Source organism: Botrytis fragariae, assembly GCF_013461495.1.
Source record: "Botrytis fragariae strain BVB16 chromosome Unknown tig00000251, whole genome shotgun sequence".
NCBI lineage: Eukaryota > Fungi > Ascomycota > Leotiomycetes > Helotiales > Sclerotiniaceae > Botrytis > Botrytis fragariae.
Window position 1 is genome coordinate 689,573 of NW_023501003.1, and position 14,809 is coordinate 704,381.

General features: G+C 42.3%; 4 protein-coding genes across 4 annotated transcripts; 3 read left to right on the top strand and 1 right to left on the bottom strand.

Annotated features, from left to right (window-relative positions):
• Positions 1-1,128: 1,128 nt before the first annotated feature.
• Positions 1,129-3,109, top strand: Bfra_011791 (putative mitochondrial precursor protein; the record flags this gene model as incomplete). Its single annotated transcript, XM_037342117.1, has 4 exons — positions 1,129-1,323; positions 1,699-1,888; positions 1,987-2,678; positions 2,948-3,109. The coding sequence occupies 4 exons, from the start codon at positions 1,129-1,131 to the stop codon at positions 3,107-3,109; spliced, it is 1,239 nt and encodes a 412-aa protein (XP_037188197.1).
• A 2,290-nt stretch (positions 3,110-5,399) lies between these two features.
• Bfra_011792 (putative c6 transcription factor protein) lies at positions 5,400-6,686 on the top strand (the record flags this gene model as incomplete). The annotated part of the gene is made up of 2 exons (XM_037342118.1): positions 5,400-5,468; positions 5,562-6,686. The coding sequence occupies 2 exons, from the start codon at positions 5,400-5,402 to the stop codon at positions 6,684-6,686; spliced, it is 1,194 nt and encodes a 397-aa protein (XP_037188198.1).
• A 236-nt stretch (positions 6,687-6,922) lies between these two features.
• Bfra_011793 (putative fungal specific transcription factor domain-containing protein) lies at positions 6,923-10,016 on the bottom strand (the record flags this gene model as incomplete). The annotated part of the gene is made up of 6 exons (XM_037342119.1): positions 6,923-7,595; positions 7,858-8,078; positions 8,298-9,049; positions 9,165-9,625; positions 9,677-9,780; positions 9,918-10,016. The coding sequence occupies 6 exons, from the start codon at positions 10,014-10,016 to the stop codon at positions 6,923-6,925; spliced, it is 2,310 nt and encodes a 769-aa protein (XP_037188199.1).
• A 2,530-nt stretch (positions 10,017-12,546) lies between these two features.
• Bfra_011794 (putative surface protein sp1 protein) lies at positions 12,547-13,674 on the top strand (the record flags this gene model as incomplete). Its single annotated transcript, XM_037342120.1, has 1 exon — positions 12,547-13,674. One exon carries the CDS (start codon positions 12,547-12,549, stop codon positions 13,672-13,674), a length of 1,128 nt encoding a protein of 375 aa, XP_037188200.1.
• Between the last annotated feature and the right edge of the window lie 1,135 nt (positions 13,675-14,809).

Consider the following 14,809-nt stretch of genomic DNA (forward strand, 5'->3'; position numbering starts at 1 on the left):
ATACAGTGTTTCCTCGAGGGAGATTATATGTTCTGGACAGAATTTGGAGTATCAATTTTCTCAATCGATTTCCTGGGGCAGGACTGTGAGGTTTGTAGGAATGGGGGGAGGTAGAGAAATAGGTTGATGTGCGAAAGCTTTTTATTTTCTTTTACAGTCCTCTCTTGTTACTTTGATCCGAAGAATCGATTCCCAGAAAGTCTGCTTTGATTACCTCTTTTTTCTATATGGCGTGTGGGCTGGGGTGTTTTGTAGGTAAAGCGTAGGGGGGCAGGAGTGCAATATACAGAATTTTGATACCTTGATACATCTTATTGTGAGCTAAAATATCTAATGATTAGCTTGTGCCGGGTTCGAGATTCTTGAGCCTGTGAAAGAATACAGCGGCAGCGGCAGGGAGCGTCGTGGCGTCGTGCGCCAAGAAGGGGGAAATTTATGATTTCTCGAGCTTGATTCACATAAGAAAGACATGGCGTTATGTTTACAGGTATTTCGGATGAGCTGAACTAAACTCATGGAATCGAATGATATTCACCACCGTTTTGTTTCCTGTAACGTGAGTTGATTGAGTTGACTCTGTATTCTGCCGACAATTTTCATCTCACAAGCATAATATACATAGCATAGCATGGCTCTGAGTTTACATGTGTAACCGTTTGTAATGTAAATCAATAAATTGGAGCATCAATGTGCGAACAAAAAGTCTCGACTCGGAGCTTGAAGATAAGGGACAATGATGATAGGCTCGAGGTTCCGATATTAGTGGACGAGTGGACAGACAAACTTAGACAGACCGTTCGAAGTACCGAGCCGAATTGCTAGCTGGCTCATCGCGGGGAACATTCCCATTGTAAAAGTTATCAATTACTTATGTAACGGATTGTAATCAATGGCAAAGATACCCATACATGATAGAGCTTATCAAAATCACCCCTCAGCAAGCAATTGAAAGGGCGTGTTATCTATAATGGAATTTAAGTTCTTAAGTTCTTACAGAGATGATCATTTTTGTTCCTATATCAAGACGACGTCCAGAGGCTCCTACCATAGATCTTCTTTGTTCCCCGTCTCCTTCCTTCAACCGTTTGAGCATACGAACGCAAAAATCTTGGAAAGGACAAAAGAGAAATGAAGCTTTCCATCGTCAAGTCACTGTCATTATTGGCAGCATGTGGGGGTTTTCTACCAACTTTTGTGGTGGGGCATCAGCATGATGAAATGGCACAGCAACATTCGAATGTAGAGAAATTGAGATTTGGAAAGGTCGATGGAAGTGTGAGTAAGGAAGAAAAGCAAGAATTGGAGAGACTTTGGGGGTTCGAGGTCAGTCATTTTTGTTGGTTCCAAGGTTTTCTTAAAAGCATGCTGGTGTAGGAAGGAGACATGATTTTGAGAGTTTTGTGGTGAACAATCCAGATGCCGTGATAGTGATGGATTTGTATTCTTGTCTTATGAGTTGATGACTTGATGATAAGACTCTTATAAAAAATATGTCCAGTGGCATATACCGTAGGATCTGGACTTCCCCAATCCTGTGCACAATCTTGTGTCCGATGCATGTGATTATAGCAATGGATTGAGAGAGTGAAGAGGAGGTGCAATTTTTCCACATTCATACTTTTCTATCCAATCCACATCTAGTTATCGTTATTCAAATCGTAAATCATCGCATACTTATTAATGAAACCCTGCGAACAGTGGTCTTTCTCAGGAATCTCGACATTTGCCCATCTTGAATACAAGAAATGTCTCACTACCCCCGAGGAACTTTTCGATATAGGGATTCTAGGTGTTCCATTCGACACGGCAGTCAGCTATCGGCCAGGGGCAAGATTTGGACCCAGAGCTATTCGAGCCGCTAGTGCTAGACAAACTAGCTTTAGAGGATGTAAGTTCTTGTGCTCTTGATCCGTTACCCCACGAACGAAATAGCAATGGATGGGGAATATACTGTTTACAAAACTAAAGAGCTGACATTCCTGCCAGTCAATACAAGAGCTGGAATAAATCCATACACATCGTTTGCTCGTATTCTTGACTGCGGAGATATCCCGGTAACTCCCTTGGATAATGCCGTGGCATTAGAACAAATGACGGCAGCTTACACCGAACTACTCAACCGGAAGCCCCTCTCCTCATCACTTACCCGCCCAAAAATCATTTCCCTAGGAGGTGACCATAGTCTAGCACTAGCAGCTCTTCGAGCTCTTCGTAAGGTCTACAATCAGCCAATCGCTGTCCTCCACTTCGATGCTCATCTCGATACTTGGCATCCAGCCAAATATCCAGATCCATGGGCAAGTATGCAAGCACAATTCAACCATGGGAGCATGTTCTGGCTCGCTTCAAATGAAGGATTAATCATGAACGGTAGTAGCGTCCATGCGGGGTTGAGAACACGATTAAGTGGTGATGATTTCGCCGATTATGAGGATGATGATAGACAAGGCTTTTTGAGAATCTCCGCGGATGATATTGATGATCTTAGGCCTCAAGGCGTGGTAAAGAAGATTATGGAAAGAATTGGAACGGAAGTTCCGGTTTATCTTAGTATCGATATTGACGTTCTGGATCCCGGCGTAGCACCAGGAACAGGCACGCCTGAACCGGGTGGATGGACGATGAGGGAGTTGATTAGGATATTAAGGGGGATAGAGGGATTGAATGTTGTGGGTGCGGTGAGTATTAAGTTTTTCAATTGTCACTTCGTGCTCCCAAGGGAGCCATCCAGTCGGGTATCACATGCCTACAATAAGATAAGGTTTGATTCTTGAATCAATTGAAGTCTTGAGTTGATTTCAAGTATTGGCGACTGGCAAGCAGCATTCTTTTCAGTGCTGTTGCACGCTCTGTCACCCATCATCGCATTCGGCCTCAAATTTTGAACTACGCCTTTTCCAATCTTAGCGTTTTTATTGATTGCGATCACTAATCCTTGAGTTCTTAGGATGTCGTGGAGGTTAGTCCAAGCTATGATGGGACCGGGGAAGAAACGGCACTCAGTGGTGCGCAGGTGGTTTTCGAAATGTTGACGAGTGTTGTCAAGAGAGGCCTGAGGGACATGGGAAAGGTTACAGAGGTTAAAGAAAGTAGGAAGGAGGAGCTGTAGAAACAGCGGCTTAAAGGTTGAAGACAGAGCGTGGGCGCGGAGGATAAGTGAGTAAATCGGATGATCTGGGGACTCACGTATTCAGAAACTGAGAAGAATGTCGAAAATGTAGGTGGGCTTCGGAAGACAGGATGTGGTGGTGGGATAAATAAGAAAGAGGGTGACGCGAACTGGGCGGGTCTAGATTTGATCAATGCAAAGTTGATTCTATAAGATTCCTTGCGGGTCAGATTCTTTCTTCCATTCGACTTTGATACAGGCTTCACTAACTTGGACCGTCAAAAGCAGCAACCCATCGCTCGCTCCGATTGTTTTCGTATGAGCATCACATCGAGTTGCGGATCTTGAGATGAAGCGGATCAGACTCTAGATTTCGATCCCGAAACCTGTACTTGTCGTCCTTTTTATTCATGGCAGACTGTAGAAAGAAAGGTAAATATGCCCCAGTGGTATTTTGAACTTTCAGACTACCGGAAAACATAGCTTTCATCGCTGCGTTGGGTAGTTCGTTGCAATTTCCCGTTATCATCTCTGTATTTTATTTTGCATTCCCAAATTGAATTATTGTCTTTTTCAGTTTACACCAAGGATGGCTTCGCTATTGTACTGAAAACAAACCAGTCAGACCCTGACTCGAAATATCGAGCATCTTTCAATCGCTCCGTTGTTTCATATGGCCATTACGATGATCTAGATAGATGGATATCACCTGAAAACGGTTTGAGGTCGGGCAATAGTACGTTAATTGTTTGATAACATGGGAATCAGCAGCGAATTGGCTGAAAACATTCAGTGAAATTGAGACAAGGCTCAGGCATTGAATGATGCAATTGATGCTAGGGAGTGCTTATATTATGCTTATCTATTCCAACGCATTTCTTGGGGTATCACGGCACATGAGAATAAGGTTATGTAAAGGGAAACTCGACACGACATGCTCGGCAGTAAGCAAAGCTTTGATCAACGATGTGGGTGGTATTTGGGAAATTTACATCAAAGAATTGCATACTTTCCACGACTGCATATGCAGAAGACCATTTCAAGTGAGACGCAATGCAAATCCTCCAGGCTTTCAGGATAAAAAAACAGTGGTTGCCTCTAGAATCCTTGCAGTGGGCAAAATCCAAACCCATACAGAACGACCAAGTATGTTCAGACATCGCATGGTAGAAGACTTACACTAGAGTAAGTTCATCTCGGCCTTTCGGTCTTCCAAGATTCTGACGATACCATTCACCATGAGTTCAGCATGGATCCACTGTTACTTCTAGGTAACTTGTCACTTGCAAGACACCGAATACCCTAGTCAACATGATTTCACCCTCAGCAGGGAATAAAAAACGCCAGGTTTGTTACAAGGGAACCACGCGGGGTAGCGGAATGTGCCATTACCTCTGTGATCATATATCAATGCATCTCATCATCTTTTTTCCAAGGTCCTTGGCTTGTCATGGTTGTAACTTGGTCGAATTCTCTGCTTGGTGTGAACCAAATCTTAACAACACATATGGTGAGTCCTCTTGGGGAAAAGTGTGTGTCTTTTGCATGTAGGATGCCAAAGGATTTCGTCAAAAGATATATGAAACAATAAAATGCCGAATCTCGTCGAGAAAATATCGAGCCTGGCGATTTGGAAAGGCGCAGCAGCCAAGAAGGAATGTTACATTGACTTGACAAAAGCAAAAATAACTTCAAACCCAAATAATTTCCAAAGCTTCATTTTAAGACGTTTGATATCTGTATTACATCCGAGGAATAATGTTTACTGCAACCATATAGTCATGCTGAAAAGGATTTCGCGAGGGTTTCGGTGGAACCGGAGGAAGGAGCAAGAGGAATCGCGTTTGTTTTTAGAGTACTAAGATCATCGCTCGCCTTGACTTTACTAAGTTGGGAAATTTTGGTCAATGCTTCCCAGAAGCGTTCAGGTTGGAACATTCATATCATATATTGGGTTGACTAGGTATCACACGCAACGTGATCTAAATTCACCAAATCAGTAACGACGACAGGGGGGATGATTAAGAAGCGGGGTCAAAATCGCTGTTCCGCAGGTATGCGCCGCTCTAATTCTTATCACTTATCATGATCCAAATATAGCCAGGCACAAATGGATTTGAATATCCTTCCAAGGGTCTTGTACCTGAGGATCAAGGGAAGTTTGAAATGATACGTTATTCCCAACGACGATGTTCGACTGAAAATTCATATAATTAGTTAACTATCTTTGAGCATTTTACAGATCATTGATTCCATTCATGATTTGACGACACACAACGATAAACTCACGATGCCATCGAGAAGATCGCATATCAAATCACATCATGGTTGTACTCAATGCAAACTCCGGAGAGTTAAGGTAAATTATTCTTGCATGTTGCATGTTGGAAGGCTGTGGGTTTTGTCATAGCTCATAGCCTTTTGAGGGGGATCATGCTAATCACAAAATTAGTGTGATGAGCGTCAGCCTGCTTGTTCTAGATGTATAGCATACAAGAGAGGATGCACGTATAATTCATTGATCACTCAAGCACCAGGTCAACATAGTTTCGAACTTCGGCCACCGCAGAAATCAAAGACCCAAAAGCACAAAACAGCGTTCATCAGACCTTCATCTCATCGTGAACCATCTCAGAGTCAAGATCCAAGTTATGGCATTCAAGCACCGCTTCCATTTGGGCGATACAAAGAAGCAGATTCACTTCTCTATCACTATATTAATGTTACTGCTAAGCCCGCGACATCAGCATTCATTAGTCCAGATCATAATAAGTGGGAAGGAGCTGTGCAACGAAGCGCTTCAACTCATGAATACGTGTACAACGGAATGCTCTCCTTTGCCTCCTTACATCTGGCTGTTTTGCAACCCCAGAATCGTTCAATCCACCTAGCCAGAGCGCTTAAATTTCAAAACACCGGTATGACAGAATTTAGACCAGTGTTGGAAAATGTCACAGCGTCGAATTGTGAAGCTGCTTTGGGATTTTCGGGATTATTGATAAGTTCCATATATGCATTTCCAGTAGCACAAGCCGGACCGGATAAGCCCAGCGAAAGATTGTTAGACTATCTGCCTATAATATTTAGTTTGTTCAATGGAACCGTGGCTATATACCGAATGGGTTGGATGAAACGCCTGAATTCTCCACTCAGTGTGCATCTTCGGAACAAAGTAGTGACAGCTGACGCAACAAGCACTCCTGCAGAAGGCGAAAAGTACCTCGAGAAATTAGAGCGTCAAGAAATTGAAAGGTTAAACGATCAACATCTTCGAGAGCTGTATCACAATGTATCTCAAAAAGTTCGTCGAAATTTAAGAAGGACGGAACAGTTTCCTGGAAGAGCATGGCCTGGGGCGGCGCCACCAGCATACATCGAATGCATGAAAGAAAGGGAACCTATTGCGTTGATACTGGTCGCTTACTGGGCAGTAGGACAGGATAGAGGTGTAGGGCATAACTGGTGGGCGAAGAATTGGGGGAGAGATTTGGTGGAGGTAATCGGAGAGGAGCTGGGAGAAAATGCAAGATGGGAGTGGTATATGAAGTGGCCGAAGGAAAAAATGGAACTAATTTGATGTGGAATCTAACAGGGAAATGGGATCTATCTTGTATTCATTGATAAAGGTATTACTACAAGGACTCCCTGTAGATCTGATTACACTTGACACTTCAGGTGAAGTCCCGATTACAGGAATGATTTGTATACCAGAGAATGTAGTCTTAGATATGTTCTATGGAAAGAGGCGAGAGGGTATTTCTAGCTCAATTGATGCTTATTTGCTATTGTTTACTGAATTTGTCCAACGTTGAATCAAAATCCATTTGTTGGAGCATTCCATGCATAACTATCCCATGAAAACCAGTCAAAGTTCCCATCTAGAGACTGTTCTGTTGATAAAAAGTCTAATTGATGAAGTAATGGATCCGCTACTGCTCGACCTTGCTCAGTGAATGAATTGATGTCACGCAACGGGTTATCTTCCGCCATCTCATTATTGAACGCAGATGGGTCCATTGGATAAGATAGGAAGCTGAGTAATGTGGGGTCTGTAAGGCCGCCAGACAGATCTCTGAGGTCCATTCCTGTTGGGGCAGCAATATTGCTGGAAGTGTTTGCATTCTGTGAATCATTCCCAGGAGGATATGATCCTGTTTGGCGTGGACTCTGCGGCATTGTACAGCCTGTGATATGAGAATTCAATTCTGAACTCTTACTTAGCGGTTCAACATTTATTTCCGGCGACTTGTCCTCCAAGGCCTTACGACTCATGCTTCCTCTAACAAAACTTTCTGCAAGCCTAGTAAAGGTCTCTGCGATTTTTTCAAGCTTCCGAGCACTACGGTGCTGGACATGCATCCTCAAAAAATAATACACTACCTTTCTGAGTGATTGAAGGTCGTCAAAACAAGACGGGGAATTCGGATCGGCAATGATATTGGAGAAAAGAACAAAGTAGGGCATGAATGGGTAGTAGAGAAGCTGCCTGCAAACATGTTAGAAAGATAAATAACAAAAGAATTCAAGATACAAAGAGACGAGCATGTTGTCCAAAAGTTCCGCCTAACAGAGCTTTCAAATATTTGACAGCAATTCAGTATTCTAAAGGAGAGCAGCATTTCAAACTATCTAAATGTTCTCATTGAATTGAGAAACGAAACAATTGAATTTTGAACTGCAATCTGGACTACAATGAGAAAGGCAGGGGCTCGAACAAAAGAGACAGAAAGAAGTTGATAGCTACGTACCACACAATGCCATTGAAAATTTCCAAGGAGCTAGAAACGAGCTTTTCCAACATCTCTATAGCAATTCGTGCGTGAAAAAGACAAAGTTCGTGATTATGTTTGGAACTCCGAGTCAAGTAGACAACCGAATGGTGGTATTGAAATGTCAGAAAATTGATGCCCATTTGGACTGATTGAATTTCACTTTCTTCTCCTTGGAAGTTGTTGTATGCTGACATTTTCTGTTTGTTATACGTTAGCTGAGCACATCCTATATTTTGTTAAGTCATTGTGTGAGATGTCCCCAATATCCGGGACTGCAGTCCTGTCTAAAATTCCAAACTCGGGATTTTGAATATTTCAGAGTCTTAGGTTGTTGGAATACAGTCTGAGCTATTGAGTACCCTGACTATGTCAAGTCTGGCTGTGAATGCGATGGTGATAGATGAAATATAACGAACATCATCCAGATCGACCTTCCAAATCTCAAGTCTCTCTTTCATTGACGAAATTTGTTCTGTCCCAAACTCTCCATTGTGAACCAGGAGTGCAATGTCTATGATCTTTCCTTGTAATAAAAAAAGTTCTCGTGCTAGACCAAAGTACAATGCGCCGAAACCATCACTAAGCTGATGATCTTGGGTTCCAATGGCTGCAGTCGATGGTCGATGAGGTCTGAATGTTGCGAGAAATGAGGGATCTGGGGGATCAATCCCCTCATATAGTTGACTCAAGAGAAATGGGGGTCTCCCATAAGCCAGCGACAATGATTTATCAATCATGAACAGATTCCAGAATAGACAATTCCGGTGGGAGTTCTCTTTACTCTTCTTTGGATATTTTGGGGAAGGAATGTGGAGATTCAGACTTTGAGCCATCCGACAAGCATGACTTATCAATGTCCAGCATAGACCCGGAGGAACGACATCTTGACTATGACAGGATACCATTAATATCGCTTGTATACCAATTTCTGAGGGCTCAAGGAAGAACGAGGAATCTTGAAGAATTATCCACACATTCCACTGAAGACCTCGATTAATTCTAGTGTTTGATGGTTCCATGAAAGCGATTGTGGTTGATAAAAATGCATTGTAAAGCAAAAGCCAGGCTCTCTCGGATACTCTCTTCGGCTCAAATGCAAGCTTCGGAATTATGTCAAGTGGAGGCATGGTAAAAAACGGTTTACCTCGTTCGATTCCTGCAATGAAGACTTCAAGTTGAAATTAGTAACAGCATTTGTAGGGTGCACAGGGTGTTTAATGATCCGGACTAGCAGATTAAGTATAAGTTTTTTTCTGGGAGTGCGAAGCTTGAGATCATCTTACTTTGTATCATACGATCCCCTTCAGCCTTATCTGGAATGAAGAAAACTTCCCTCTGCCTTCTAAAATGCTTGACATTTGAATAAATGTCAGGATCGTCAAAACTTCCCTCGGAAAATATTGTGGTGAGGTATGATAATCCATTCTCCGCATCTCGTTGTAAACCCGGCTCGAGATTGCTTGACTTCATTTCAGCTGTCGTAATACTGCTCTTTGCTTGACTCAAGATTGAAGGAGCAGAAGAATCATCGTTAATATGTTCGTTTTTCTTCCCATTACAGGCTGGTGATTTGACGGAATGATTTGATTCTATGGTACCTTTGTCACTCTCATAGTTCGGTAAGATCAAGTACGTGGATTCGTGATTAGTAAACGAGGTCGGCAAGGTATGAACTATAGACTCGACAACATGTGAGCTATCAGGGTTCCATTCTGTGTGATTGTTGACGCTGTCTTGCAGAATGCTTTTTACTTATCAGATCTCTTTCATGGTGGCTTATTGACCTCAGACTTACTTCGTCCTAGGTCGTCTGGGTATTCTTCCACGGCGGGAGTAAGTACATGGACCAGACCATCCTTGGCAATTCACACATTTCGGCTTCTCTCGAGAGCATTTAAGCTATCAACGTTCAGATTTTGATGTCTGAAGAACGAGGGATAGTTGATTGGACCAACCTTTCTACGTTTACAATGGTCGCACTATTACAATCGAACTTTGATAAGTATGTGAATTGCAAGGGGCAGTTCAAAACTCACAGCGTACTGTTCAAGCTCCGTCTGCTTTGTAACCGGCATTTTGGGTCTATGTGAATCCCTCATGGTTGCGTCGGGAGGAGAATTGGTCGGGGTCGCCATGACTTGTCAATGAAGGAAATGATTTGCTTGGATACGGATTTTAACGGATTGAAAGGAAGTACCAACAGAAAATTTTAGGATAGATGGAAGATATTGCGGTATGTCCTAAGTTGTATGGAACATATTGCTGAACGGATGTTAAACAGTAATTGGAGATGGCACGGAACTTAGATGGAGGTTATGAATTTTGCTTACTAAGCGGTCAGTGCTGGTTGAAGCTGAGGTTGCACGGTACCCAGCACGTGCCTAGCCCGGCTGCCTGGTACTTAAAACCAGTGTGAACGGAATTTGTTGCATACCCAGCCATCAAAAACGAATAATCTTTAAAACTCACTTTTATGTATACACCATACAACAATCATAAATTGTTTCGCAATATAAAAAAGCTTCACACATGTCCAAATCATGAGCCATTGAATCATCATAGATTTTCTCAAAATAAATGAAAATTGGTTAATCGATTAATGGTTGGATTTTAAAAAGAGTACTTGATTATGGTGGGCAATGTATTCCGTTCATATCAAGCCTGGGTAGCGAATGAATAGGCATCAGCACAAAGCAGCGTTGGTAAATTAGTTATGCAGAGGCACTACTATGCAGTCTATTAAGCATACAAGAACAGTAGCAACAGAGCAAGTCGACGAGCAAATTGTTACCGCGTGTTATCTTACTAAAATATCGAGGGTAATTTCGAACGGCTGAATAAACGGAGTAGAGGTCAATCGTCTACAGTTGCTCTCCAATTTCCGTAAACATGGTTCTGCAGATTTCTTTAGACATAACGTTTTAGACATAACGTTGATATCTCAAGATCAAAATGAAACATCAAATTGAGGAATAATATTTGGCCGAGAGTATTTGTCATCGTGGATGAGAAGGAAGGGAACTCAGATTATGACGTACATGTAGACGTCGCTTTGTGCGAGGTTTGATCCGAATTTCGTAAAGCTACAAGTGCGATAGTCATGGAACGACCATCATACGAGAAACTTTTTGATCGTTGATGGCTTGCTTTGATTGCTGTTCGTGAGATTAGGACCCTGAAGTGGGTTGTGAGTGGCGGGCATAATGTATCGTGTCGTGCTATAATTTGATTGAAGAATCTTTCCACGCCAACACACCCTATTGTACCGGAATCCACGAGAGGAAAATTAGTTCATGTCTATTTGTGAGTCAGGGTCTGGCATTGCATTTCAATAACATTATCCCACTAGATCAACGGTAGGTATAGTATCGGCCTCGAAGGAACCTTTGAATAGTCTGCCCTGCGCTACTGTGGCTGTACAAATCTACCAGAAAACGAGGTTCTCAATCAAAGATGGCTGGTAGTTATCACTGCCCCTCTCACTCAAGCAATGCCAAGAACCTCGTGTTTGAATTTTAAGCTTCATTTTGGTGCTGATTGACTGATCGCCAGCCCCCAGAAAAATCAGATGGACAGCTAGGATGGCATGAGGTCGACAATTAAACTTTGTGCATCCGGGGCGATGTCGTATATCATTGGCTCGGATCTTATTCCTCGTGTCTAAGACTTACACTAACATCAATCCATCGAAGCTTCGGGTACCATCTCTAACCTCGTTCCAGTGTGCCGATGCGACACATACGAGATATCAATTTTTTTCTATCAGCATGGCCCCAGCTTGCAATGAATCAATATAACCGAGAAAAAGTCTCAAAATGGCTCTTTCTTTGAAACGTATATGAATTCATTTTCATATTTGAGATGATTTCTAGTTGAGAAAATAGAGTTTTAAATTATTGAATTGTTCTTACAGACAGTTCCAAGAAGACACATTGTCTCATTATTTGTACATCATATTTTGATTCGGTTGTAGCATTTTGGTGCTCGGCATTTTCTATCCGTCACGAGCTCAGGCACCGAGATCCCCACAAACATCTTTTCGTCAAGCCATTCGTACGAGAACCAAGACTTTTAGTAACATGATTGTGTACTAGGGCTCAGATCGTTCTTCATGATAATGACGTCTAGGGCCGGATACATTTTGGGCAGACCCCTGGTTTTGAGATCAGCGGACAAGCTAGACTCCCCGATTCCGATCCTAGCAAAATCGAATAACTGGTTTTGGAATGTCGGCCGTCGGTTATGTGAACTTTATTCAATCTCAACGTCCAAGTTAGGTCATTTTCTTTGCTAAATATCTATTCTTGGTATGAGGCTCTTGGTCGGTACGACTTCGAAGGCAAGAATGTGTTGGCTCAAGCAATTCTTGGGAAACTATTGGAACCATTGAACATGTACGAGTTATTGTGGGTGACCCCTCAGTAAATACTGGGGACAACATATTGATCCGTTATGTATGCCAAGCCATGTGAGATAGCGCAGTGAAATCAATGGATGTGTAGCACATCGATGAATCAAATTTAATATATAATGTGTCGAGTTCTTCCTCGAAATTCATGATATCAAGTAATCAATTCATCATATACTTTACGATCATCACTTCTCAAAAACTATCCAGATTCGCATTCTTAATTCAACCCAATAAAAACAAAATTTCGAATCGAAATGCATTTCCAAGATATTGCATTCGCTCTCTTTGTGACTGGAGCATTCGCTGCACCAGCTGCGTTAAAGTCTAGAGATGCATGCTCCGATACCTGCAACACTGAGTACAACACCTGTCGAAGTGCTCCAGGTGCAAACCGATCCACTTGCGCTTCCAACTATGCATCATGCCTCGGATATTCTCCTTATGATAGCAACGGATCACTCGTCACTCCAACTGCTTGCTCCTCTTCAGTAGCATCAACTACAGCTTCATCTGCCACAACATCCGCTACAGCCGATGCTTGCGTATCCAAATGTAACGCATCATACAACTCATGCCGTACTGGGCCAAACGCCAATCAAGCCACATGTGCTTCTGAGTACTCAACATGTCTCGGATACCTTCCATATGATAGTAACGGATCACTCGTTACCCCAACTGCTTGCTCCTCAGTGGCATCATCAACCACTGCTGCAATCACAACCACTACTCAAGCTGCTTCATCTGCCACAACTGACGCTTGTGTATCTAAATGCAACAACTCATATAACTCATGTCGATCTGCCCCTGATGCTAACATGTCTACATGTGCATCTGAATATGCCACATGTCTTGGATATTTACCTTTTGACAACAGCGGATCCCTGGTTACTCCTACCGCGTGCTCCAGCAGCGCCGTTTCTACAACAAATGCACCAAGTTCCACACAAGCTCCTCAAGCTTCCGGGACCTCTTCTCCAGATCAAACCTCGATTGTTGAGGGGGCAGAACGGACTATCAAGCAATTGATCAGATACTGTTCCGAAGATGGATCTGGATGTGATTACAACTTTGCCATCTCCTACAACGATGAGCGATCTGATGAGAGATGTACCGTCATTCGTATGCCAGGAAGTGGTGCTACAACCGAGTCCTGGTATGGAATTCCATGTACTACAGGATCTGCAAACACTATCTCTTGGGGAGTTTCTGACCAGTTTGGTGCTGAAAACGCATTTGCTGTTTTGACTGTCACCAACAACGAAGAGAAGACAAATGCTTATTTCGGTGTCTCGAACGTAAACGGAAATCCAGTCACTCCTTCAAGTCCTGCTGGATCCGGTAACTTTGGAGACATTGGTCCTGAACCAGTTTATGTCTTCTAAGGGATGGATTGCTTTGCTGTTTTTGTAGCGGTTTGGAGATGAATTAATGAACGATGATATGCCTGTTTTGGATCACTGTATAATAACACATTCCTTTATGTATTTTTGTATGAGCGGCATTGGGATGGCAGGAAATGAGGAATTACCTTGTGAATAGCACACTCATTAGATGCAATTATTAGATATAATCAATAATTTTTTGGATTTAGCTAATTGCCCTTCTACAATCAAATTTTGGATTAACGGCCAGACCTTCCATCGTGCACGTCTCTCTTTGCATCCCCCTGCCGTTATCTAAGACCAACAAGGTTTGATTAGACTTCTTAGGGTTTCATATAACAACTTTTTTGCCAAAATGGTCATCTAAGATCAAGCTACAGCTTCCCAGACCACTTTCCAGTCTCACGTTATCCCCCGCTCTTCATATATTCGGGTAGCGCGAGATCGATTATTTAACACGCACACCCGCTGACATACCCGATGGCACACTTGTTCAGATGCTTGGCTTGTAGCTGAGCTCACTGCATCGAGTACAACTATCAACTCAAATATCACAATAAACGTCGAAGGTTGTTGATTGTAATATTGCAATTAATCGACTGGAGATTATCTTACGTTATATGAGTTTGTAATCCTTCTAGAAGACCTAGCTGTGATTAAATCCAGAGCAGAATTTATCAAGCTGGTTGCCGTTCCTTGGTATTGAAGAGTTCCTTAAGAGAGGGTCAAGAGAGCTTCCCTCGCCTTAGCTTTTTTATTTTGAGTGTAATGAAAATCCCTGAGATTAAGCCGTTGAAAGTGCATTGTAGATGAAGTGTTCTTCACCTTGAGTGAAGAGAAGTAAAATTTGATAGAAGATATTTGAAATTGTGGAGAATCAACTTGGCAGATTCTCAGCGAGAGTCAAATGGACATAAAAACTCAGATAGTCTTACCAAAACATCGTGTTTAAAATGAAGCTTAGATCGTCTATGTTCTTCTTTTCATGATCATTCATTACTCATTTTTCAATAATCTCAAAAACAAAATCAATCATCATTCGAAAAGTCAACATCCAAAGAACGCAGAGCAGAATGAAATTTTCTGCTCTTAGAACAGCTTTGTGCTTCAACTTCCTCGCTACGAGTCTTGGAAT